The sequence below is a fragment of the Symphalangus syndactylus genome, chromosome 9 (genome assembly GCF_028878055.3).
Source record: "Symphalangus syndactylus isolate Jambi chromosome 9, NHGRI_mSymSyn1-v2.1_pri, whole genome shotgun sequence".
Taxonomy (NCBI): domain Eukaryota; kingdom Metazoa; phylum Chordata; class Mammalia; order Primates; family Hylobatidae; genus Symphalangus; species Symphalangus syndactylus.
Genome location: NC_072431.2, coordinates 98,614,996 through 98,640,612, shown reverse-complemented (window position 1 = coordinate 98,640,612; position 25,617 = coordinate 98,614,996). Strand labels below are relative to the sequence as shown.

The window sequence follows — 25,617 nt, the reverse complement described above, 5'->3', positions numbered from 1 at the left end:
ACAACTCTCTCCTCCATTTATTGACTTTTTGTTGTTTTCCTTGGGCAGGGACATTGGAGTGGAGAGTTTAGATACTTGTCAAACTACTTGAGAAAATAAGGTTGTAAATGCTTTAGAAAACACATGCTAAACCACAGCATTTCCTTACTATTAATGTTCCACATGACATAAATGTGTTAAGGAAATGGGTCACAGGAGTTTTCATGGACAAATGGCTAAGGGAAATGGGATATTAGTCAGAATTTGTGTTCTTATGATGACTTAATTGGAACCCAAAGCACTCCAGATATTTGGTCCCTCTTTGCTCATGAAAAATAACCTACACAGATGCTGGATTCTCACGTTGAAAGCAATTCCTTCATTAAAGAAATGTCTACTTTTTGTCAATACATAGAAGGCTGCAGTGGGATACCTTCCCAGACCTAAGAAATATTATCCTTTGAGACAGAAACAAGTTTAGAACCTAAAGGATGGGATTAACTAAATGTAGAAACTGCCTCAAATTAGCAGATTTTGACTTTAGTGGCATGACCACTAGTGAAGTATATTACAAATGATTCATTACTAAAAACAGTCAAGCACTGAAGTTATAAAGGGTTAATTTTTAAGGTAAGTAGAAGAGATTCAAAGTTATTGCTATGGCAACACTGTCTTGAGTGTGAGAGAAAAGGATGGGGTAACAGCTTGTCTTCCCAGTTCACATTCCTTGGCCTATTTTACACATCACATGATCTGGGCACACCTTCAGAGAGGTGTAGAGCTAGTGAAAATCTGGTAGTCTAAGGTGGACAAAAAATAATGAGGAAAAAAAATCGAGAACATCTACCTTAAAAACAATGAAGTATCATCAAGATTAAGGCCCAGAAAAGCAATCAAGGATGACTGAAAGTGAACAAGAATAATAATCTACTCCAAGATATTAACACATCTCATGGCTGAATTAATGTGTGGCTAAAAAACAGGCAAGAAAAGGGGTGCCATAGAGGGGTGCCTTTTGCACTGTCAGGATATAGGATATGCAAGATGACCCATATCCACTCTTCTTGGCAGGTCCGTCCCAATGATAGAAACAGATTTCAAGATATTCTACCTTAAGATCACATTTCATCAACTAAGTTCCCTTACATGTTCAGTTCACCAAGCAACCTTCTGATACAATTTGACTTTCCAAATAGATTTTCCTTCAAGAAGAAGAAACCACCAACTGGCCAGTTGACATGAGGATCCCAGCGTATGTGGAGTATATGTTTCACATTGTACATCAGTAAACTGTCAGTCAAAACTATGCACTGGTCACAAGTATTCATTCCAGTGTCAACAAATCCTCTCCAGCATAATCGACTCTTCCTTTACTGTCAATATGGAATTCCTTGTTCTGCCATTGTGTAGAGCTCTTCTAGCTAATCAGCAGCCTCTCTTTCTAATCATCACATATCCCCTAAGCTCCCAGATGAAGGAATTTTGTGTTTCCCAAATGAGACCATTCTTATATAAAGAACAAAATGATGAATGGCAAAGTAAATTTCACTAAAAAGTCCTATGTCAAGAATTCTCAAAATGCCAAACATTTTCTATTACTTATGTGTAGTGATGCAACATAAACTAGAGTAGAAGTTTGAACAAAAATGGTCACTAAAACCACCATCCTCTAACAATGGTAAATCCATTAGAATTTGGTCAAAAATCATATCAACAGTTTCTTAGAAACAAATAGATCTTTCAGAAATTGAGAAAAATATTAAAAGAATTACAAAATTCTCCATAACATCTTCTGTATCTAGGGGGTATAAGATTCATTCAAATATGAGTGTGCTGAAGACAAGTAAGTGTGTTCAAGTGTTGCTATGGCTCTGCATGGACCAATGCATAGCCAGTGTCAACTACAAGTGATAACACGAAGCCTGTGGGAAGAAATAGCAGAGATTGGAAAACTAAGGTGATAAAATGAAACATCAACCAAAAGGAAGGTTTTGAGGTATCTAAAATAGGGCAGTTCTTTATTCTGGCGTATAAAGACAATCCAAAACTATTGTCCTAAGTAGTATGGGGACATTTTTTTTGGAAGAAAGAATAATGTGAGTATGATTCCTCGAGATGAGAAAACTGGAACACAGGTGTCCATGCCAATAAGAAAACTGATAATGCCCTCAGGGTCCATATAACCAGTGAATGCACACCTGCTGAATAAAGGTCATGTGACAAAGCATTTATTGTTTCTCAAATCTCTGGAAATGAACTTAAGACAGAAACAATCTCTAGTAAAGACATACATGTGTCAGTTCTACCCACAGCCTGCTGTTTGACTCTTTTCTCCCCAGATCTGCAAAGCAGGGCACACCTCCACATCTGTACAGGCCCCTTCTTTCACTACCAGCTTCATTAAAGAGCAGGTCACGATGCCTCACCCTATAGGCAGCTAACATTTTTCAAAATATGAACATGATGAAAATTAAATACCACTCAAGTGTAAAGTTGTATCCTTCTGCTGTTTTTATCAATGGCTTGGCAAATCAATTCAAATAGAACAAAAGATGCCTTAAAAGCTCAGAGTCATCCATTCCAAATTTATTTATGTACTCCATTTCAAACTAACTTGTTAGGAATCATCTATTTTTTAAAAAATTAAAAAAGAAAAAAACAGAAAAAACACATACATTTCTTCAGGTGACCGCTGTGAGCCATGTAGCAAGTCAAGGTCATGAGACAACAGCCTTGTGAAGAATTATATAATGTAGATATGATTAGAGGCAAATTCCTATAATGTACACAACAACCCTTTTGATCACAGTTATTTCTTCTATGCAAACTAACAAGAATACTGGCTACACTGCCTCCTCCATTTTTTCTGTACTAAGATCCTAAATAGGAGAACATGATTATCTTGAGAAATATTCAAAAAGAATGGTTGTAAGAAATACAATTTCCTCACTGAGAAAACAAACTGACAAAGCTGTGTCCTGACAGCCACAGTGAAATGCAGAGCTAAGAAATTATTACGTGGATGTAATATACATATCCCCTCACACAAGCTTTGTTTTATCTTAATATGGTTTTAAATTTGGCTTTTAATTTTCACATCCCTAATGATGTCAAGGGTCTTTTAATGTGCTTATTTGCTAGTTGTATATCTTCTCTAGTGAAAAGTTTGTTCAATTTTTTTGTATGTTTTTAATTGGGTTGTTTTCTTATTATTTAATACTGAGTATCTATATTTAATGAATATCAGTTATTTAACAAATATATGTTTTGCAAATATCCCCCCAGAATGTGAATTGCCTTTTTATTCTCCTAATAGAGGCTTTTGATAAAGCTTAATTTATCAATTTGTTTTTTATGGTTTGTACTTTTGTGGTCATGCCTAATAAATCTTTGCTTAACCCAAGATCAAAAAGAGTTTCTCTTATATTTTCTTAACTAGAAACTGATAGTTTTACATTTTACATTTAGGTTTATGATAAATTTGGGGATGTTGCTTGTATATGATGTATGGTTAGAAATTCACTATTTTGCATATGACATTCAAGCATGTCATCATCATTTGTTGATGACTATCATTTTCCCTTGGAATTATCTTTGCCCTTTATTAAAAATAAATTGTTCATACACACGTAGATCTATTTTTGGAGTATCTAAGCTATTCTGTTGACCTGTTGGTCTGTGTTGATGCCAATACCATGCTGCCTTAATTACCACAGCTTTACAGTAAGTCTTGAAATCAAACCTTCTGTGTAGTCCTCCAACTTTTTCCTTTTTCAAAGTTGCTTTGTCTATTCTGGATGCTTTGTATTTCCATATGAATTTTAGAATCAGCTTGTCAATTTCTACCAAAAAAAGCATACTGGGATTTTAACTGAGATTGTATTGAACCTATAGATCAACATGGGAAGAATTTACATGTCACCTGTCTCTAGAAAATCCCCAAATATTTGGAAATTAAACATTACACTTCTAAATAATTCTTAGGTCAATGTAGATACCAAATGGAAATTAGAAAGTATTTTGAGCTGAATGTGAATGAAAATGCATCATATCAGAGTTTGGATCATGATGCTAAAGCAGTACTTCAGAAAATCTATACCACTAAATGCCTATACTAAAAAAGAAAAAAATCTCAAATCAGTAACCATGACTTTCACCTTAAGAAACTATAAGAATAAGACAAAGTAAATCCAATAGCAAGCAGAAGAAAGGAAATAATAAAGAAGGATATTAATAAAATAGAAAACAGAAAAACAATGGAAAATATTAATGGTGATGATTAATAAAATATATTAACCTTTAGCCACACAGATCAGGGAAAAAGAGAGAAAACACAAACTACACATATAAAAAACAAGAGTGATAACATTATTAAAAATTCTACAGATATTAAAATAATAATAACATAATACGAACATCCTTTCAATTTAATTCTATCGTGGTCCATGAACATATTTGTTTGCCTTGAATCCTTTTGAATTTATTGGGACTAATTTATTCTCCCAGAATATAGTCTATCTTTTTAAATATTCTGTATGCACTTGAAAAGGATGTGTATTCTTCTATGGTTGGGCATTCTAGGAATGCCAATTATGTCAAGTTGATTGACACTGTTGTACAAGTCTTTGTTTCCTTGCTGATTTTCATATCTACTTAGTCTATTAATTATTAAGAGATATTAATGTCTCCAAGTAAATTGTGAATTAAAAATTTTTTTGTAGTTTGTTTCAAGTACTTGGTGCATAAATGTAAAAAATGATTATATTCTCTTGATAAATGGACATTATCATTATGAAATGAATTTCTTTATTGCTGAAACTTCTTTATTCCTGTCTTTGTTCTGATATCTACTTTGTCATATATTAATATAGCCACCTAGGCTTTCTTTTGATTAGTGTTAAGACAGTATACCAATTTACAACCTTTTGCTTTTGTGCTATTTGTATCCTTTTTTGATTGTTTTTGTTTTTATTTGTATATGTTTATGCGATACAAGTGTAATTTTGTTGCATTAATATATTTGATAGTGGTGAAGTCAGGAATTTTATATTTGTGTCTTTTTGTATAAAGTCATAATATATTTGAATATTACAATCTCACAATCTCTGCCTTTTAATTAAGGCACTTAAGTCATTTATATTTAACGTGATAACTGATTTGCTTTGTTTTAATTCTGTGATCTTCCTATTTGTTTTCTATTTGTCTCATCTGCTCTTTATTCCCTTCTTACTCTTTTTCTACCTTGTTTTGGATTAATTATTTTATGATTCCATTTTATCTGTTGTTGGCTAATCAGCTATATATCTTTGTTTTGTTGTTTTAGTGATTGCTTTAGAGCTTATAATAAATATGCTCTTAATTTACCTCAATCCTCCAATGATTTTATAACACCTCTTGTGTGATACTGAACCTTACAATAGATATCCCATTTCTCCCCTACTGGACTTTTTGCTACTATAGTCATACTTTTTATTTTTGTATATGTTATAAACTAAACAGTACATTTATATTCTTTTGTTTACCTAGTCAATTATCATTCAGATAAATTAGAAAAATCATATATATTTATCCATGTAGTTGCCATTTTTAATGCTCTTCATTCTTTTGTACAGATCCTTATTTTCATACAGCATAATTATCCTTTGCCTTTCCTTAAAATTTCTTGCATGGTGCATCTACTAGTGATGAATTCATTAAGTTTTTGTATGTCTGATGAAAACATCTTAATTACATCTTGGTTTCTGAAAAATATTTTTGCTAGGCATAGAACTCTTCGTTGATTTTTTCCCTTTCATTAATTAAAAAATTTAGCTCCGCTGTCTTCTCATTTGCATTGTTCCTCACAAGAAATCTACTGTCATCCTTATGTTTGTTTGTCTGTACATATGTATAATTTTTCTCTGGCAGTTTTTAAATTTTTCTCTTCATCACTGGTTTTGAGCAATCTGATTATAGTATGCTTTTGTGTAGTTTTCCTTATATTCCCTGTGCTTGAGATGTATTGAGCTTCTTGAATCTGTGGATTTATAGTTTTCATCATCTGACAAAATTATAGCCCCTGATTTTTCAAATATTTTTCCTCCTCTCTCCTCTACCTGGGGATTCCAAGTACACATTTATTAGGCTATTTGAAGGTGTCCTACAATTCTGTTTTTATTTTTTTTTTCTATTTCCTTCTGGGTAGTTTCTATTGCTATCGTTTTGCTACTCTTTTCCTCTCTGAAGTCTAATTCCATCCAGTGTATTTACCATTAATCTCATCTAATGTTACTCTGTCAATACCATCGATCACATTTCTCATATCAGATATTGTAGTTTTCATATTTAGAAGTTTGATTTTAGTCTTTTAAAAAGATCTTCCATGTGTCTACTTCTGAACATATGGGCTACAGTTACAAGAACTGCTTTTATGTATTTGTCTGCTAATTCTAACATCTGTTTCAGTTCTGGGTTGGTTTCAATTGGTTGGGCTTTTTCTTTATTGTGGGTAGTGTTTTCTTGCTGCATTGCATGGCTGGTAATTTTTTATTGGATGCCAAACATTGTGAATTTCACCTTGTTGGGTGCTGGATATTTTTGTCCTCTATGTATATCCTTGAGCTTTATTCTGGGATGCAGTTAAATTACTTGGAGACACTTTGATCCCTTTTATGTCTTGCTTTTAAGATTGTTAGATAGAACCAGAGCAACATATAGGCTACAGCTAATTATTCCCATGACTAAAGCAAGAAAGATTATGAGTCTTTTACCTAATTTTCTTTAAATAATGAGATATTCAAATCTGGCTAGTGGGAATAGGCACTTTTCCCTGACTTGTGTGAACATCAGGACTATTCCCTCTAATCCTCTTGGATGGTTCTGTTCTGGCCTCAGGTAGTTTCCTCATTGCATGCGTTGTTCAGTGTAGTAGTTTCCCTTTACACACAAAGGATATTTTCTAAGACTCCCAGGAGATGTCTAAAACCTCAGATAGTACTGAACCCTATATGTATTACACACACATTTCTTTTTTCTTCTTCACAATTTCATTGATAGATTTCATTCTTAGCATAGATCTTAGCAGCCTCAGCATAATTTTTTTTCTTTATTAGTCAAGAACTTTCATCTTTTTACTTAAAAGAAGTACTTTGTGGCTTCTCTTTGGCATATCTGAATTGCCAACATCTCCATTCTTATGCTTTGGAACCATTGTTAAGTAATATAAAGGTACTTAATTGCAAGCACTGTGATACTTCAACAGTCAATCTGATAAACGAGACAGCTATTAAGTGACAGGTGGGTAGTAAGTACAGCCAGTACAGTGCAGATAATGCTGGATATTCCTAGGTGGAATAGAGCAGTGATATGGTTGGCTGTGTCCCCACCCAAATCTCATCTTGAATCATAGCTCCCATAACCTCCATGTGTCACAGGAGGGACCCACGGGGAGGTAATTGCATTATGGGGATGAGTTTTTCTCATGATAGTAAATAAGTCTCACGAGATCTGATGATTTTAAAATGGGCAGTTCCCCTGCACACACTTTCTTGTCTGCCACCATGTAAGATGTGCCTTTGCTCCTCCTTTGCCTTCCACCATGACTCTGAGGCCTCCTCAACCATATGGAACTGTGAGTCCATTAAACTTCTCTTTCCTTTATAAATTACCCAGTTTGGGGTATGTCTTTATTAGCAGCCTGAGAACGGACTAATACAAGCAGGATGGCATGAGATTTCATCACATTCTCAGAATGGTGTGCAATTTAAAACTTATAATTGTTGATTTCTGGAATTTTCCACTTAATATTTTCAGACCACAGTTGGCTATGGGTAATTAAAACCATAGAAAGTGAAACTGATAATAAGGGAGTACTACTGTACTCTTATATTCTTCAGATCTCTAGAATTTATCTCTCTGTAATCCTTTTCTCTCCAGTATTTTGTTCTGTTAACTAAAGCCATCTTGGTCTTCCTGGATTTTTATCCAACTTCTCAACTCAGAGATTCACTGAGATGTGCCTATGTCACTCCTTTCTATGCTGCCTGGAAGTCCTCTCAAGGCAGTAAGCTGAGACAATTGTAGGGCTCATTTCATTTATTTCCTGGCTCTCAAAGATCACTGTTCTCCATTTCCTGATGTCTAGTATCTTAAAAAGCACTCTTCCACATATGTTGTCTGGGGTTTTGGGTTGTTTCAGGTGGGAGGGTAAATCCAGTTCTTGTTACTTATCTTTGGCAAAAGCAGACATTCATAGACTGTCTTTTGCCGACCCTTTCCACTCTTCATAACTCACTTTTCAGTTTCATGAGACCATCCATAAACATTCCAGTTCCCAGGATATTCAATAAAGGAGAAACTCCTGCTGAATTCTCTCCCTAAGACTTGGTTTAAAACCACGCAGGGCCTAATCATAATCTGTTGTTTGAGAGGCACAAAAGATGGCTATCTCTTATTTCTCTGTTAATGCGATCAAGCAAAGTTAAGGGCAAGTTTGTATTTCTGGATAGCTATAATAAATTATGGCAAGTCCATGAGGCTATGTTATTACAAGCATGACTAAAAATACGCTGAAAAGAATACATTTGTGTGGTAACCCACAAGTCTTCCAATGCCAATGGAAAAGTTTAAGCATGATTAGAATCTTGGCTCAGAGACCTAGATCTTTTTATGTCAATACATTTCTCCCTAGGGGTAAGTAAGGTACTTTCAAAGGACATCCATTCTTTGAAGTCAGTTAGAAAATTACTGCTGCAAGGTACTAAATAGTACTGCAGTAGACTTACAGAGATAATGTACAGCTGCAATGTGTTCATTATGCCAGGATGTAATTTAGTTTTCAGCACATACTACTCCCCCCTGTGCATGCCCTGGCTCATGGGAGTTTGGGAATAGCCAACTGTGATTCAGTTTCCACTGGGTTTCTCTCCCAATGTTCACACTGGGCATGAATTGTACCCAGATACTCCCTCTCAAATATTAAAGAGAACTAGTCACCAATGGTTCCCAGGGATTGGTCTACGGGCAGGGACATTAAAAATTGTTAAATTGACTCCCACTCATTATCAGACATAATAGGATCCAAAAAGAAATGTTCAAAAATGTATCTGGTTGTTTCTACATAGTTTTAAAAACAATCAATATATCTCCTGATCTACATATTTCCTTTTTAAATTTTTCTGAAGTAGAGAGCTTTAATGACCAAAAAGAAAAGTGTGGGTGGGACTCATCAAATTGCTTTCCACTTCCTGCCACCAAGAATTGGCTTTAGTCCTGTTAAAGGTTTTGGACTAAAATAGTGCAAGTCACTGAAGCTCAATGCTCTAAGTTCTATTGATACCAAAGCAGTAATGATGTCATATTAGTCCATCAATGAATATAAAATGCAAAGTTGTTCATGATTATGTTTGTGTGCAAACTTCCAAGTATACAGACACACCAGGACCTACTTGAGGAAGTGGAAGAACATGCTATGGAGGGAAACAGAGACAGACATTAAAAAATGTCTCTTTTATTTATAGCAGTCTGCTTACTGCCCCATGAGATCAAGAATCCTGCTCATTAAACAATCAAACTTTACACATATTTGCACAATAGAACATAAAATCTATTTTATCACTTCCCCCCTCTCCCCCCAAAAAACCTGTTTAATTCTTTTAAATACTTGGGTATGATTCAGTTAAAAAGGACACAGTTAAAAAGGCTTTATGAAGGTGATAAAATGTAATCCACACTGCCCACATGACATCATTATAGCAGATGTTTGTACCACAATATATAAGTGCAACAAGATTCAAAATCACATATGAAAAATTGGGGACTTGATTTATTCTGGGCTTTTATGCTATAGAAATTTAACAGGAAGCTGTGGGCCAATAACTGGATACAGGATGGAGAAAGTGTCTGGGTTCTGGGTTTGAAGTAGACACTGTTCCTCCACTGTACATTTTCTGGCTTTGGTTGCCTTGATTTAGTATTGATGGCTGGCAAAGAGCCTCTGGTATTTAAACAAACCTTACCTATAATAGAGTCTGGCTCAGAGACTGTCATTCTAAATTCTATTTTGTTCTGTGTAATTTACTTCTTAGTCACAATTATTCAAGAAGGGTACACTCATTAGGTAAGTGATTTCCATTTGCATAAGCACATTGGTAAAAAAAAAAATTGCAGGTATGTGTTCCCAAGGTATTATGTAATAAGACACCTGGAGTTAATTATTTGCATTGTCCTTTTAGAAAAAGTTTGAGAACTGTTTTCATGCATGCAAGCAAAGACAGCATGTCATAACAGCTTAGGGCGGAAAGCTAAAGGGACTGCTTCCTTTATAATAGATGTGCAAAGAATTATGTTCCAATTTCTTCTTACTCTTCCACCTGGTTACCCAGCATTTGTTCTTCAAAGGTATTCTAACCAAATGATTCAAAGAAGAGTTTAGCATCAAATATGATGTCTCCAGGGAGGTATGATTTAGAGAGTCTGGGATTCTCTCAAAAACCACTCCATGGAAACTTTAATTTTTAGCTTAATATAATGTCTGTATATGAGGGGATAACTAGTAATGACCTGTGTGATAGCTGAAACAATGAAGTTTATGTAAAAGGCCAGGGCAGGTGTTTCAATCTTATAGTTCAAAGTGTGAAGGGTAATATAATTTGAACTTTCAGGTTTTAGAAACAGTAAAATGTTGTTAATCTTGCGTTTTGCATTGTCATTGCCTTTAGGACTTGTTCTTGCTGGCAAAACTGTATTTTACAACCGTATATGCTGCCTCCCAACATTAGCACTATAAAGACCCCTGTTTTAGTTTTAAACAAAAATAAGAACTAGTTCAAGGGAAAAAAACATGAAAACATAAAACATGGAACATTTCTTATTTATGCTGCATGATTCCCCATCAAAAAACTTATAAATACATTAGCAGTATATGATACTCCATTCTAGCTGTCTGATCAGCAAGTCCAAAATAAACTTTTTATGATGTTTAAGATGAAAAATGGCAAGTAGGAAAAGAAAGGGTACAGAAAACATTTGTGATGGAGAAAGTGGGGTGAAGGGAAAGAGACACAACAATAATTTATAAATTATTGATAAAGGGATAATAGTACCCTTTAAATATAGCGAAGGGTTTTTTTCAGGATATAAGAATATATTCACAACCACTATTTCAATTTTGGGTATGATTCTAACAAGCTTACATTAAACTGCACATTTTATGAAAAAATGTAATGAGAATAATACTCTTACCATCTGTTTTCTTTGAATCATTTCCGATGTTAGAGTGATCCTTCTTGTCTGTCTTATTTTTAGCATCTTTCAAGTCACCTGAAAGTAATAAACATGACAAACAGTATATGTATACAGCTGAGGGGGGTGTTATAAACATCTTTAAACCTGCCAAGGTTTAAAAAAGTGCAGCATAATTTTATAGTCATGAGAGTGTATGTGTCTGAGTGTAAATATCTTTTGTAATCACGTTAGGTCCTGGAAATTGGATTGTGATGCAGAAATTGAGGCTGAAAGTTCTTGTTAAACAGAGTTGTAGTTAAGTTATGTGTTTATCTTCTAAAAGAAGCAGTTAAGATTTACTGTTAGGCTGTGGAGTGAGGAGAAACCCGAGCTAACTGTAAGTTCTACCAATTAATAGCTATTTAAGTTCTCTGTGCTTCAGTTTTCTTATCTGCAAAATGGGTATGTTAATACCTACCTTATAGGCATATTGGATAAATTAGAAGGCATATCACTCAATACAGTTATTATTATTCTAAAACAGAGCTATAAATGGTATTTTAATAAATGATCTTGTCAAAATGTAGTTTGTAAAAGTTGTAAAATGCTATTCTTAGAAAGAACACGTGACAAAAATGTATTTAATCCACTTATGAGGGAATAATAAGAAGGTTCCAAGAGTACTGGAGCTGGGTATTGACAAGTATTTTAGAAACATGTGAAAATATATTTGCTACATTAGAGACAAAACTGGTTATATCCTACAGGGCAATAAAACCATAACTTTTGGGGTTACCATCTCTCTCAGTCAAAAATCTATAAATTAGCATATAACTTCACAGTACCTAGGCTTCAATCAAATAGTAAATACAGTTAAACACAGTCATGTTCTTCAAGAGTAGCATTCAGCAAATTAAGGCCCCTGGGTCAATGGTGTCCATCATCGATTATGGCAAATAAAGTTTTCTTGAAACGTGGCCACACTTACTCATTTACATATTGTCCTTGGCTGCTCTCATGCTGCAACAGCTGAGCTGAATAGTTGCAAAGAGACAGGCAAAGCCAGAAATATTTTCTATCTGGTTCTTTACAGTAAAACAGTGCTGCACCCCTATCTAAAATAATTTAATAATCCCTGGGCATGTGTGTTCAACAATATACCAGTATTACATGGAAAGGTCAGGGGCCTCTTCACCCAGCCTTATTTTCAAGTGTTGGATATTTTCTTACCAGTCTTACTAATGGAAGCTTTCTTTTTAGCCTGCATAAAACCAAGAATACATTCTCACTCAAATACTGGTACTTATTGAAGCCAAAAGATCCCAATAATAATTGGAGTGAGCTGGGCCTCCAGGGAATGTGTATGAGGGACAGGATTTACTCTTGTTTACTTCATTTGTGCCAGGCAGTGTGCTAAATGCTTTGCATGCATCATTTTATTAAATCTTCTAATAGCCCCATTATGAAGGGTCTACTATTATTGAAAGTAGACAGCTTCATCAAAGATTCATTCACTAAATGTCCAATTTGTAAAATTTGCGGAATAACTCACTCACCAAATGATTGAGGATGTTTTACAAATTTGAGTTTTTTTCTTGAGGTTCCTGCAGCCAGTTGGACAAACACAGGCCATTCCATCTATGTCAAGGGGTATGGACTGCCCACTCACACATTTCATACCCCACCCTGAACTCACATCTGTCCCAACCTTGCACCTGGATCTCCCTCTTGCAACAAAACTGCCAAGCCCTCAACTATAGTATTTGCAACTTGTCTATGAAGCTCAAGTTTTAGATTTCAGACTTCTGTTCACTATTTCCATTTCTAAATGCCTTTGGCCTATGAATTTATAAAGAAATGATTATCTAAGGATGATTCAGGACTATTGGGGGCTGTAATATATTCTACAAACCACATACTTTCAATGGAATTTGACAAATACTAAGCTAAGCTAGAAGTCAATAAACTCTCCAGGTTCCCTCTCATTCTTAATTCTGAAATGGGATGGACTGTGATATGGTTTGGCTGTGTCCCCACCAAAATCTCATCTTTAATTGTACCTCCCGTAATTCCCATGTGTTGTGGAAGGAACCCAGTGGAAGAGAATTGAATCATGGGGGCAGTTTCCCCCATACTGTTCTTGTGGTAATGAATAAGTCTCACGAGATCCGATGGCTTCATAAGGAAAAACCCCTTTTGCTTGATTTTCATTCTTTCTTGCCACTACCATGTACGATGTGCCTTTCACCTTCCACCATGATTGTGAAGCCTCCCCAGCCACGTGGAACTGTGAGTCCATTAAGCCTCTTTTTCTTTATAAATGACCCAGTCTTGGGTATGTCTTTATCAGCAGTGTGAAAACAGACTAATACAGACTGGGTGGAAGAATTGAGGAGCAGGGGAGTCTACTCTGGCCAGGGTCCAAACAGGAGGATTTTAAGTGGAGGACATGGTCATCACCTCTTCCACCACCAAAAGAGAAGAAATCCTTCAGAGGTCCCACAAAACAGTACAAATACTGGCTTTTCCCTATTTTAAGGAAGCTAGAGATGGACTCAAGGATCTTAAGCCCTGTAGTCAAACTAGTTCCTCCTAGTTCCTTCTTCCCTCAATGAGCCCCCACACTCTTAATGCATGCTTTTTAAGCCATCTGGGTTGCTCTGAACTGGAGCTTTACCCGCAGCTATAGCAACACCAGGATGTCTTCTGGAAGTCGTGGAGATGGTTCCCTTTGCTGGTTGCTAACCAGCAGCCCGTGATGGTCCCTGTTCTCAGCCAGGGATGGGGAGGCTGTGGGAGGAAGTCATCTCAACAGAGGGCAAAGATTAGAAGATCCTGTCACTGCCAATGGGTGCCCAAACCTTGAGAACCCCCCCTTCACCAACAACCTTCAGCTCTAACTTGGAAGATATCCTGGGCACCCCACAAAGAAGGGGGCCAGGACAGTGACACATGCTTGTTTGATGATGTTGCCTGAGAAAACCCATTAGGTAATTTCCCATGGGTTGTATCTGGAGTGATGGCTGATGTGAGCTGTTACTCAATAAACAAGGGGAAGTGAAAGAGACTTTCTGTGCAGTTATAAATCATTTTAATTAGGCTGCTGTAATATAGTCCCGAACCACCATTAGGCTTTCTTATTATTGCTCTAAACTGATTTCTTTTCCCACCTCTCATATACTGCTTACTTTTTAAGGGAAATGGTAGACTGTTGCTTATTTCAGGAAATAAGCACAGTTGTGAAATCAAGCCAGCCTCGTTGAAGACTCAGGTTCCTGTTTTGTTTCTTTCAGGCTTTCCCCTTAACCAACTTCAGAATGAATTATTATTTCCACATCTGCCCTCTCTGGGTCTTTGTTTCCCTATGGTAGAATTCATATCCTTCTTTGTGACTAGCTTACTTGCATTTATTGGTTTCTCCCACTGACTAGACCTGGGGTTGGCAAACTATGGCCCATGGGTCAAACCTGGCCCCACTGCCTGGTTTTTTATGACCTACAAACTAAGAATGGCTTTTACGTTTTTAAATGGTTAAAAGAAGACAAATATTTTGACATATGATATTATGTAGAATTCAAATTTTAATTTCTATAAATAAAGTTTTATTGGAAAACAGGCTAACTCATTTGTTTGCATATTATCTGTGGTTGCTTTAAAATGGTAATGTTGAGTAGTTGCAATAGAGACCTTATGTCCTGCAAAGCCTAAAATATTTACTATCTTGTCCCTTATAGAAAAAGCATGTCAATCCCTGGATTACTATTGTAATAATAGAGTATATTGTAAGCCTCTTATGAACAGCAGTTAAGTTTCCATATTTCTCTGATGGCCCCTCTCCCTGCAGGCACCAACCCGCAGGGACATGCTGGTTACCAAACAGAGCATTGAGACTCACACAGATCAGAGTTTAACCTGAGATCTCTACTTAACGGTTGCTTGACTTTACACAAGTGATTTCACTTCTCTGAGTCTCAATGTTCCCACCCACGACATGGGAATGAGTGTTTCTACCTCATAGAATTGTTAGAACTTTCACATGATTTAATGTAGATAGAATCTCAAGTACAATGTCTGATACATGTTAAGCATTCAATAAAACGGTGGTATTATTGTTATTGCTTTTACTAAGGGCAAGACATTTCTAACCCACTCTGTTAAAAGAAAAAGCAGAGAGAAGAAACACACCTTGCCTTTCTCACCACCCCTTACATGTTCCTCTTTTGAGACGAGTGATTATTTATCTAGGAGGTAGGGTGGACCATGCACAGCCCGGCCCAGCCACCCACATCCCAGACTGCTTTGAGATATGTTTTCTGTAAGACACACACCTTTTCTGTCACTTTAGAAGCAGCCTGCCAGGGTGCTGGGGTGGGGGAAGAGTCCTGTGCCTGGCTATACAGTGTCTGGTTGTGTAAATTCATTTCAGAGCAAAATGTAAAGAAGCCCATGTATTCAGTAGACCAACTCCGTGTTTCCCAAGTCAGTTCCAGTTTTAGTGGAGCTGATGTCTTGATCATTGACTTTCTGATTTTGTTACCTAACTCTCAGTTGGTTCAGACCTCAGAAGGGGTAGCAAGGAGGGGCCTGTACTGCCCTCTAAAACAGTAACAGGTACATAATAAACTTTTGTTTTAAAAAGTTTTTGTATGAACGTATGTTTTTATTTTTTTAAATTTTTATTTCCATAGGTTTTTGGGGAAAAGATGATGTTTGGTTATATAAGTAAGTTATTTAGTGGTGATTTGTGAGATTTTGGTATACCCATCACCTGAGCAGTATACACTGAACCCAGTTTGTAGTCTTTTATCCCTCACACCCCTCCCACCCTTTCCCCTGAGTCCATAAAGTCCATTGTATCATTCTTATGTTTTTGCATCCTCATAGCTTACTTCCCACTTATGCGTGAGAATACACAATGTTTGGTTTTCCATTCCTGAGTTAATTCACTTAGAATAATGGTCTCTAATTCCATCCAGGTTGCTGCAAATGCCATTATTTCATTCCTTTTATGGCTGAATAGTATTCCATCGTGCACACATGCACATATATATGTACACACACACACACACACACACGTATATCACAATTTCTTTATCCATTCATGGATTGATGGGCATTTGGGCTGGTTGTATATTTTTGCAATTGTGAATTGTGCTGCTATAAACATGTATGTGCAAGTATCTTTTTCATATGACTTCTTTTCCTCTGGGTAGATACCCAGGAGTGGGATTGCTGGATCAAATGGTAGTTTGGGTACACGAAAAATTCTTATTAAATTCTCTATAACTTTTTTTTCCAGACTATAAGGCACTTGAATACAAAGCAAATGAATTAAGAGCAGTCTCCAGAAGGGGGCAGGACAAGTCGGGACAATGGTCTTCTGTGCCTCCTAGGGTGGTCACCAGGGTTAACTGAAGTAATTTTTGCAAAGTTCCTGGAATATGATATAAGCTATCATTATTATTACATGTGTTAAAATATTGCTGTCTGATTATATGTTATAGATGGTTAATTATAAAAATAATTGGAGAACATCCTGCTAAGCACTTTCTACATATAGAAATCATTGACCACGGCCCTGTGGCATAATAGCTAGAACACAGTTCTGAGTAGATTACCTGGCCCCACCAGGCAGGCAAGAGAATGAATATGTAAAAAGAGAACTTAAAACAGCATCTAGTGTGCAGTCAATATATGCTATTTGTTGTTATTCTCTTCATTGTTTTTACTATCATAAGTATTACTGAAGGTTCCACGAGGCCTGTGATGTGAATAGGTATTACTATATACATTGTGTAGAAACAGTAGAAGGTTAAGTAGCCTGGCCAAGGACACTGAAAAGGGAGAAGCACAGCTTGACTTGAATCTAGGTCTATTGACTGCTAAATTACCTTGCTATTCAGCCACAACCTGGTAATTGCAAGCTCTGGAGACTCAGAACTTCCTGCCTGCCCCTAAACAAGGGAGCCAAATCAAAGCCCTGTGTACTTGCTCATCTTGTTATCTCCTCTCAGAAGTCTCTTTCACCCATCTGACCAGCCAACTTCAGCATTCAAAACCCCCTCTTGAAGCCTACTCTGACATTTATCCCATTTTATAATCTCCAGTCCCCAAAAAGCTAATGTCTTTTTCTCTGCACATGTTCCTTGGGCATTTTATCTGCCATGTCACTACTTTCACTTGCTCACATTTCACTAGTAATATTTAGAGGATGTCTCTATCACCTTTGATATTTTCGGCTTCCTGTGGCCTTTCCATTTCTAAATCCCTAGTGCTAAGCATGGTGCTTGGCACATAGTTGTTAATCGATATTTGTTGCATTAAATATAAGAAATCAATAACTATATGCACACTATGGTGACTAGCTTACCACAGTTTGCCTGGGGAGTTTTTAAAACAGAAATCTCTGTGTCTCCCAGTCCCAGGTAAACTGAAACAGCTGGTCCCCCTAAAGGACACACTTGTACACATACAGATATACAGATATCCATTACAGGAATAGGCTCAGGCAAACCTGAGGTCTGGCCCTCATAGAGGGATGGTATATATGGGAAAATGACTTTCCATTTACCCACTTTGCACTCAGGAATGTGCTGGGGTTGATAATGGTAATTTCCCCCCAGCAGCCAGGCAGGCACTAGCTAGAGTCTCCAGGGCAGCTGGAAATGGCCAGAAAGGTATAAATCTCCCTGAAGAGGATGGCACAGGTGAGCTGGTGGCTGCTTCTACTGGAATCCTGCAGCCCAGTGAGGTGGGATCAGCAGGAACTGGATGAGCAGGGAAGCCTTGCCCTGTGAGCTGTCCCCATCAGTAGGGTTGTTCACCAGTTTCCATCCATCATGTCATTAATGCCTCGAAAAGAGACCTTCACCAGTGCGAGTCTACTCACCATTCTGTTGCTGTTCTCCTGACGACTTCTCAGCTTTGGAATTTTTCCCACGAGGGTTGTCACTTTTGTTCACCCGTGTTCCATTGACTTGATTCTTAGTTTCTCCAGACGTCTCTTTCTCAGCTTTGCCAGATGCGCCTTCTTCAGCCTGGCTTTTGGCTTCCATTTCCTTTTGCTGCTCCTCTGCGGCCAGGCGAGCCTGTTCCTCTGCTTCCTTCTTGGCCTTCTCCTCTGCGTCCATGGCAAGTTGGGAAAGGCACAGAAAAGAGAAAAAGAGGTCATGCCATTAGGAGAATGACCTGTTTTAATACACAAAGAGTATCTAAGGTGTTTACCGAGTGTTTGGGTACATTTTTTGCTTAATTCATCAGATTGGCATGTATACTTAGGAAAGAAATAAAATAGGTTCATGATGATGTCATTCTGAAAATAGAGGAGGGGTCAGGGAGAAAATAATAAGGATAATAATTAATAAACCAATATTGTAATGGTATTATTAATATCACCATTATTAATAGCTTCTTTTGAATGTGTTCTCTCTGCCAAGTATTATGCTGAGTGTTTTTTGGGGATTATTTATTTTCAACCTCAAAACAACCTTATAGCAGCTACTATTACTGTGACTCAATTTGACAAATGTGGAAATCAAGGCTGAGAGACATCATAAAACTTTCCCACAGCCACAGTAAAAACTGCAGCTTCATGTGGGCTTGCTTAAGACCTAGGGTTTAAACACAAACGATTGATTACAAAACAAAAAGGGAAAATATCCAACACTAGAGCAATTGAAAACAAACACACTGAGGACACTGTTTGTGAATTTAAAACAAGGAAGGGGATAATTGAGCCTTATGAGAAAAACGTTGTCTTCAAACTGTCCACAAGATGAGAGGTAGCCTTTAGTTTGGCCAGGTACCTGGTCTGTGTCTTTCCTTTTAATGAAAAGATGCTAGCATTATTTCTAATCCAGTTGATTATAAAAGGGCTTGGCTCTGTGCTTAGTCAAAACCACAGCAGAAATGCATAGGTTAAGTATTTATGAAAAGATTGCTTCACTCATCCAACTCATATTTATTGAGCAGTTGTAGTGTTAAGCACTGTTTTAGGTATGAAGAATACCGCAGCAAGCAAGTCGATTTATAAAGAAGAGATCATAATTAAGTAAACAAATGACTAAGATACTTGCAGTTTGTAGAAACTGGTTTGCAGAAAACCAAAACAGAGTAATATGCTGGAATATAATCAGCATAGGGGAGGGAAATTGCATTAGACAAGGAGGTGGAGAAGGAAGGCCTCCTTGACAAGATGACATTTAACCAACTCCTGAATGATGAAGAGCTGGCCATGCAATAATCTGGACAAATAGTATCTCAGCCAGAGGAACTAGAAAATGCAAAGGCCATGAGGTAGAAATGAGCTTGGTATGCTCAAAGAACACTGAGTATGGTTAAAGTAAATTTGACAAGGGCTTAGTGACAGATGATGTGGTCAAATAACCAAGGACAAGCAGGGTTCAGATCATTCAGGGCTTTGGAGGCAATGAGGTGGCACTGCATTGTAGAGAATAACCTACACAGAAGACAATTAACAGAGCCCAATCCTCTCAAGGTTCTAGAGACTCATCCCATGTAGCACTCTAATTAACTCCAAAGGTCTTCCAGCCTGTGCCATCAACTTCTACTGGGGAAAGTATTATTACATTTTTCTCTAGATGTGTTTTAAAATGCTCCACACATCATTGTCAGGTGTTTTCTTTATTTCCTTTGTGTTAGCCTTGGTCCTGGAAAAAAGCTAACGCTCACAAATAATCCATTTGTTTTTAATCTAATGGACACCAGAGTGACTATGCATCTATCATGTTTCCCTTTGTTTTAGTTGCTAAAGAGCTCAAAGCCCAAATTTGGTCCAGGTTCACATGTTCACGAGGCTTTCTGACATGTATTTTGTGGAAGTCTATGATGTCTGGTTTAGTCTACTTCTCCTGCCTTTATATTTGCTTACCTAAGATGTATTCCTTAATATATTATGTTTTCATTCATTGATCCATCCATCCATCCAAACCAATGCCCTAGCCTCATCCCCAAACAAATTAAATAAGATTCTGGAGAAGGAGGGGCAAGAATAGGATAGTTTGAATGTTTTCCAGGTGATTTAAACATACAGAGTTGAGAAGCACTGATTTAAATGTTAAATGTTCGCCATTCAGTATTTCATGACATTCTACTCCCCAAAAGGATGTATTTGTAATTTACATTGAAAAGGTGAGGAAAGATTTCTTTACAAATAATATAATTATGTTCATGTAAAGTATAATATGTCTTCTGGCCTTTATAGAAAGGTACAACTACAGAGTGAAAGAATGCTCTTGCAGAAGAAGATGGTGAGATGGCATTCTCAATAGGAGAATGCCACAGAAGGTCCCCTGGAATGTTCACTCAGGCTTTATCTCATCCTTCTTCAGTGACTGAGGACGGGGTTTAAATGTCATCATTGCTACTGAATTCCCAGTGCTTAGCATGGTGCCTGGAATGTAGCGTACACTCAAAGTATTTGTTGACTAAATGAAATGTACCCTATGGTTGTGATTTATCCTATATGCTGGTGTAACCTTATCTGTATATATCTTCATCAGTCCTCAGCAATTTAGACAGGCATAAAATACAGAAAGTATATAAACTCTAAGTCTTATCCCGAAAGCGTAGTCATCTGACAAATGTTAGTTTCCTTAACCTATAATGTAGGTAAGTAAAAAGATGAATATTTTTACTACAGAGTGGGAAACTGAGGCAAGGAAGAGGAGAATTCATTCATACTCAGAACCTGGTATCAATTTTAGAAAATAATTTATAAGCCCCTCACAGAATCCCCACTGAATCCATGGCAAATTTTCAATATTCAAAATAACCCCAAGTTGGAAATAATTTTGATAAAAACTGAAGGTATTAAATTCTGGTTTGCTATAAGAGAGTATAAAATATTATCTGAGCAAGAGAAATTCATTTGACAACTGAGTCTGACAGTTTCCCACAGGAAATCTAGCAAAAAACCTACAAAAAACTGGTGGCGGGGGGTATATTTCAGAAACAAACCTGATTTTTCCTCAACTGTAGCTATCGGGCAATTCAAGTTTACATGAATGAATGGTAGCCCTTCTGACATCATGATCAAATCAGATAAGAGCCTATCCTACTGTATGATTTCTCTACAGCAATCATGTTCCAGCAGGTGGTCCTGCAGCTTTTCTACTCGATTTCTATCTCTTAGTCACATCTCTGAGATAGCTGACATTAGTGTGATCGACTGCAATGACACCCAAAGTGGTACAACTCAAAATTTGTAGACTGAAACATGCAAGCACATAAATAAGAAAACAGAAAATACATTGACAGGAGGTAGGTCTTTTTAATTGCAATCAAATTCCTTTATATTTTCTGGGTGAAATTATCAGTATAGATGAAATTTTCGTACAACAAGAAAAAGGAGTTGAGAGCAATTATTTTGTACATGCTCACAGGTTCCAATGACAGCAAGTCTACAGATAATTCACTTTTCCGGTCTTAGATTTAGCATCTACTAGGCTTCTTGACTAGTAGAAAGCAAGAGATGTGCGGTTCATTTCTGTTTCCTTTGGCTTCCCATGTCAGACTGTTTGTGGTGTTGGGTCTTGTGATGAAAACAGCCAAGAGCAAGCAGCTAAGAGTTAAGGTAGAGCAGAGCCCTCAAGATCCATAAATTTGCTTCCTCCCAGTGGAGAGCCAGTTCTACCCCATAATGCATGTCCGTACAGTTTTGGGGAAATACATTGATTTCTTTGTCTTCCTGAATAATGATACTATAGGGTCTCAGTTAAAAACCATATTGGGCTAATTATCCCTTGATATAATTTTCTGAAATGCCTACTTAAACTACCTACAAGCAGAGAGAGAAAGAGAGAGAAAAAACATAGAAGAGAGAGAAACTGATCAGAAAACCCAAAATACTATATACATTTTGACTAGTTCAAATCTCAGTTCTATACAAGAACAAAAGAAAGGTGCTTCTAGACATTTAAGAACATAGAAGGTGTTCTTGCTTCCTGAAAATTTTAGTCAAAGAAAGAAGTGCTCCAGCTGACAGAAAACTTCAATCAACATTACAAACTCAAAAATGAGAAAAATATGCAAATGAATAATTAGATATTGTAAATCACAACATTCAGTATCAGAATAAAATATTCAAAAGAAAGGCCAAATACAAGATAATATTATATTATGATCCCAATTTGTGGGCAAAATTTTTACTTATACGTATGTACAGAAAAGCAAATTAAAAAGAATAACATCAGAATTTTAATAACAGTTATATATGTCTAGAGAGGTAATTCGTAATTTTCATTTTCTTTTATATATATATTTTATACTTCAGCATTTGTAATCTAAACATGTTAGTCTTACGCCAGAAAATAAGTGTTAAAAAAAGTACTGAATACTGAATGGAAATTAATCAATATTGATCAGACTTGAAAATTGTTATGTCCATACATCTTGGGTGGGAATAGTGATTTTTAACTCCAAGGACTATCAAAATATTTATTTGATCTTTCCTAATAATTATCAGCTCTTGCCTACCTAGTTTTGTAAATCAGGTTGGTTAACAAAACCAAGACCCATTTCCAGTGCATTTACTAACAATACATGTTCAAGTGCCCCATGGAGGACAGCCTTTCTTGAAATCAGGGTCATCTGGAAAAAAAGAGCAACAAACAAAACAGCCACCACCAACAGAAAACAGATGCGAACTAGATTTCTTATTAGCACCAGTCAACCAGTCAACAGCATTACTTAGCTACTAAGAATGTTATAAAATATTAGTTACAGGTTGCTATTTTCACCACCTCCTTAACTTTGTATTCAAACCTCTAACCTTCTTTTCCAATTTGCATAAATAACAGCTACTACTTAGGTACCAACCTTGTGCAGGCTCCTTTCTCAGTGCTTTATAGGTATTATTTCTATTCACCCTCAATTCTGCGATGTACATTATCATCCCCAAAGTGAGTCTCAAAGAACCTATCTGAATTTGCAAAAAAAAAAAAAAAACCTTGCAAGTCAAGACTCAATTCTCTCTCCCCTTCCCTGCTAATTGAAATATGCCCTGATAACCAAACTATTCTCCCACAAAATACCCGTAACACCAGGCTCTGTGCCTTTGCCCAACCCCTTTCTTCTTGTTCCCATTTCTAAATACAACACCTCCTTCAGGTCTTAATCCCAGAAGTCTGCTACATGATGCCTTCCCAAACTCCCAAGCAGGGCTACAGACAACTTCTTTGTGCTTCCAAAATAGTTCAAACATACAGTTATCTCTATCCCCATACCTAATGCATTTAAAAATTATTAGCTGTTTATTTATCTTTTTAAAGGGCCAGTTTTCTCCTGAAACTGTCAAATGCTTCCCCAGGTGATTAGTTTCTGAAGTTAATTTTAGTAATCCAGATAATTGCAAACAAATTATTTTGAAGTACCTCTTTAAATTGCATGTTGTCAGAAATTGAATTTTCAAGTGTAATGAGTGTAACTGATTATAAGAGAGTGTTTCTTTGCAGATGATGCAGTAGCTGCCATCGCTGCTTGCAACGCCTGCCGACAGGGAGGATTCAAATGTTTACAGCATTTGAATGGACTAGGAGAGGGTGCACTTAAAATATGGAAGAGGTGGGTGCAGGAAATCAACATGGCACATGGATACATACGTAACAAACCTGCACATTGTGCACATGTACCCTAAAACCCTAAAGTATAATAAAAAAAAAAAAATAAATAAATAAATAAAAAAAATAAAGAAGAAGGTGAGAAGAAAAAAAAAAAAAAAAAAAAAATATGGAAGAGGTGTTGGCTCCCTCCACAGCTCAGGGTGCAACATCTGTCCTGAAACGATAAGGGTTCAATTATGCCCTAAAAGTGCCAAAAATATAAACCCTTTGCCTCACCTGAAATGAGCAGCCACTTGAATGGAATTTTATGGACAAGTCACAGAATTGGACAGAATTTTGTGGACAAGCCTTTGAATAACTCCAACCGTGAGGCTGCTTCTTTCCTACACTAGAAGCAGAACCCCCAGCCCCAACCTGATGTATGGGAACCAACACTGCTAGAACATGCTTTTGCCCACCATCCCCACCCTTCTCACCTGGTATACTGACACTAGGAGGGTAAAAATGTGAGATGATGTGTTTGGGGAGGGGATGATGTGTTTTTGTCTGATGTGAGGGCCTAGGGCTTAGGCTGGTGGTGCTGATGGCAACTTCAGGGCTTTGATTGAACTTCCGTTCTTCCTTTGAATGAAATTCTATAGTAATGTCTCTTCCCCTCCCCCACCACAAGATTGTGAGCTTTGAGGGCAAGGATGTCTGTTACTCATCTCTGTACGCTGGGCACTGGGCACAGCCTGGCACACAGTAGGCATGCAATAGATGTTAGCAAAAACTGACTCTTGTTGAAGGCTCACCTCCAGGAAGCCCAGTCCCCTCACTGGGCTCCCAGAGCCACCATGTCTTTGTCCCTACCTGGAATCAGGCATCACAGTGTCAGACCCCTTATGTCAGGTTTGTGCTACCTGTGCACAAGGGCATCTCTCCCTAGTATGATAATGTAGAATGTAATGATCATGGAGGACATGCTCAGTAGTCACAAATACACATATGAACAAAGGAATTTAAGCTTCCCAAATCATACAAATTTCCATATTTTTCTGTTGATAGTACCAAGGGCCACAATTTTTAGTTTTGATGATGTCTGCTTCAGGGAATTTCTGTTTACCAACAATTTACCATCATCTCAGAAGATCAGTTATATGGTTTGAGCAATGAGTGAAGGGAAACTGAGAATATGAAAGGAATATAAAAATGCCTGTAAGAAAATTAAAGCTCCTTATATCCCAACATAATGGCCAAGGCAAGGTGGCTATTAGCGGGTCTTTACTTAGGTAAAGGAAGAAATAAAAGCCTCACAGTTGTGCCACATGACATCAAGTGAAAACGACAAGATGTTTAGCAGAAATCAAGAAATAATAACACCCATGTCCTGTAGAGTCTTCATACCAGAAAAAGGAGTTTAGTCTCACAGCATAAAGGGAATCACATCAGGAGGCTTGCAGGTCTGCTGCATTTTATCATGCATTGATTCGTAGATATTATGAAGATCAAAAGATGGTAGATTCTAATATCCAGCAATTTGAATCTGCATCCTGAGCAACCGTGCTTTATTTGTAACACACATAACTCAGAGAAGACAACCTTGTTTTATGCTGAATTGGTTTGGACAGGTCTGTGGCATGTTACCTTTGGGTACCTTGGCCCTCCATCTCTCCCGATTGATGTGCACCACCTCGGTCCAAGTAGCTTTAAAGCTCTTATAGTCAACCGGGATGACAGAATTGTTGATCGGGGCACTTCCCTCTGAACCAGAGCTCTTGACACCTGATCGCTTGGCATCTGAGGAGCTGATGCTATTCAAACTGGAAGACAAAAAAAATCATAACAAAGAAGAGAGTTAGTGTTTGGAAAATGT

General features: G+C 37.1%; 1 protein-coding gene across 9 annotated transcripts in view; it reads right to left on the bottom strand.

The window, feature by feature from the left end:
* Positions 1-25,617, bottom strand: part of PDE1C (phosphodiesterase 1C) — a 692,034-nt gene that overhangs the window by 53,362 nt on the left and 613,055 nt on the right. For all 9 annotated transcript variants that reach the window (XM_055293497.1, XM_055293496.2, XM_063609689.1 and 6 more), the window contains 3 exons: positions 25,389-25,564; positions 18,071-18,301; positions 11,200-11,277 (listed from right to left, as the gene is read on the bottom strand). In XM_055293497.1, the coding sequence (XP_055149472.1) occupies positions 11,200-11,277; positions 18,071-18,301; positions 25,389-25,564 (485 nt within the window). The remainder of the gene's footprint in view (positions 1-11,199; positions 11,278-18,070; positions 18,302-25,388; positions 25,565-25,617) is intronic.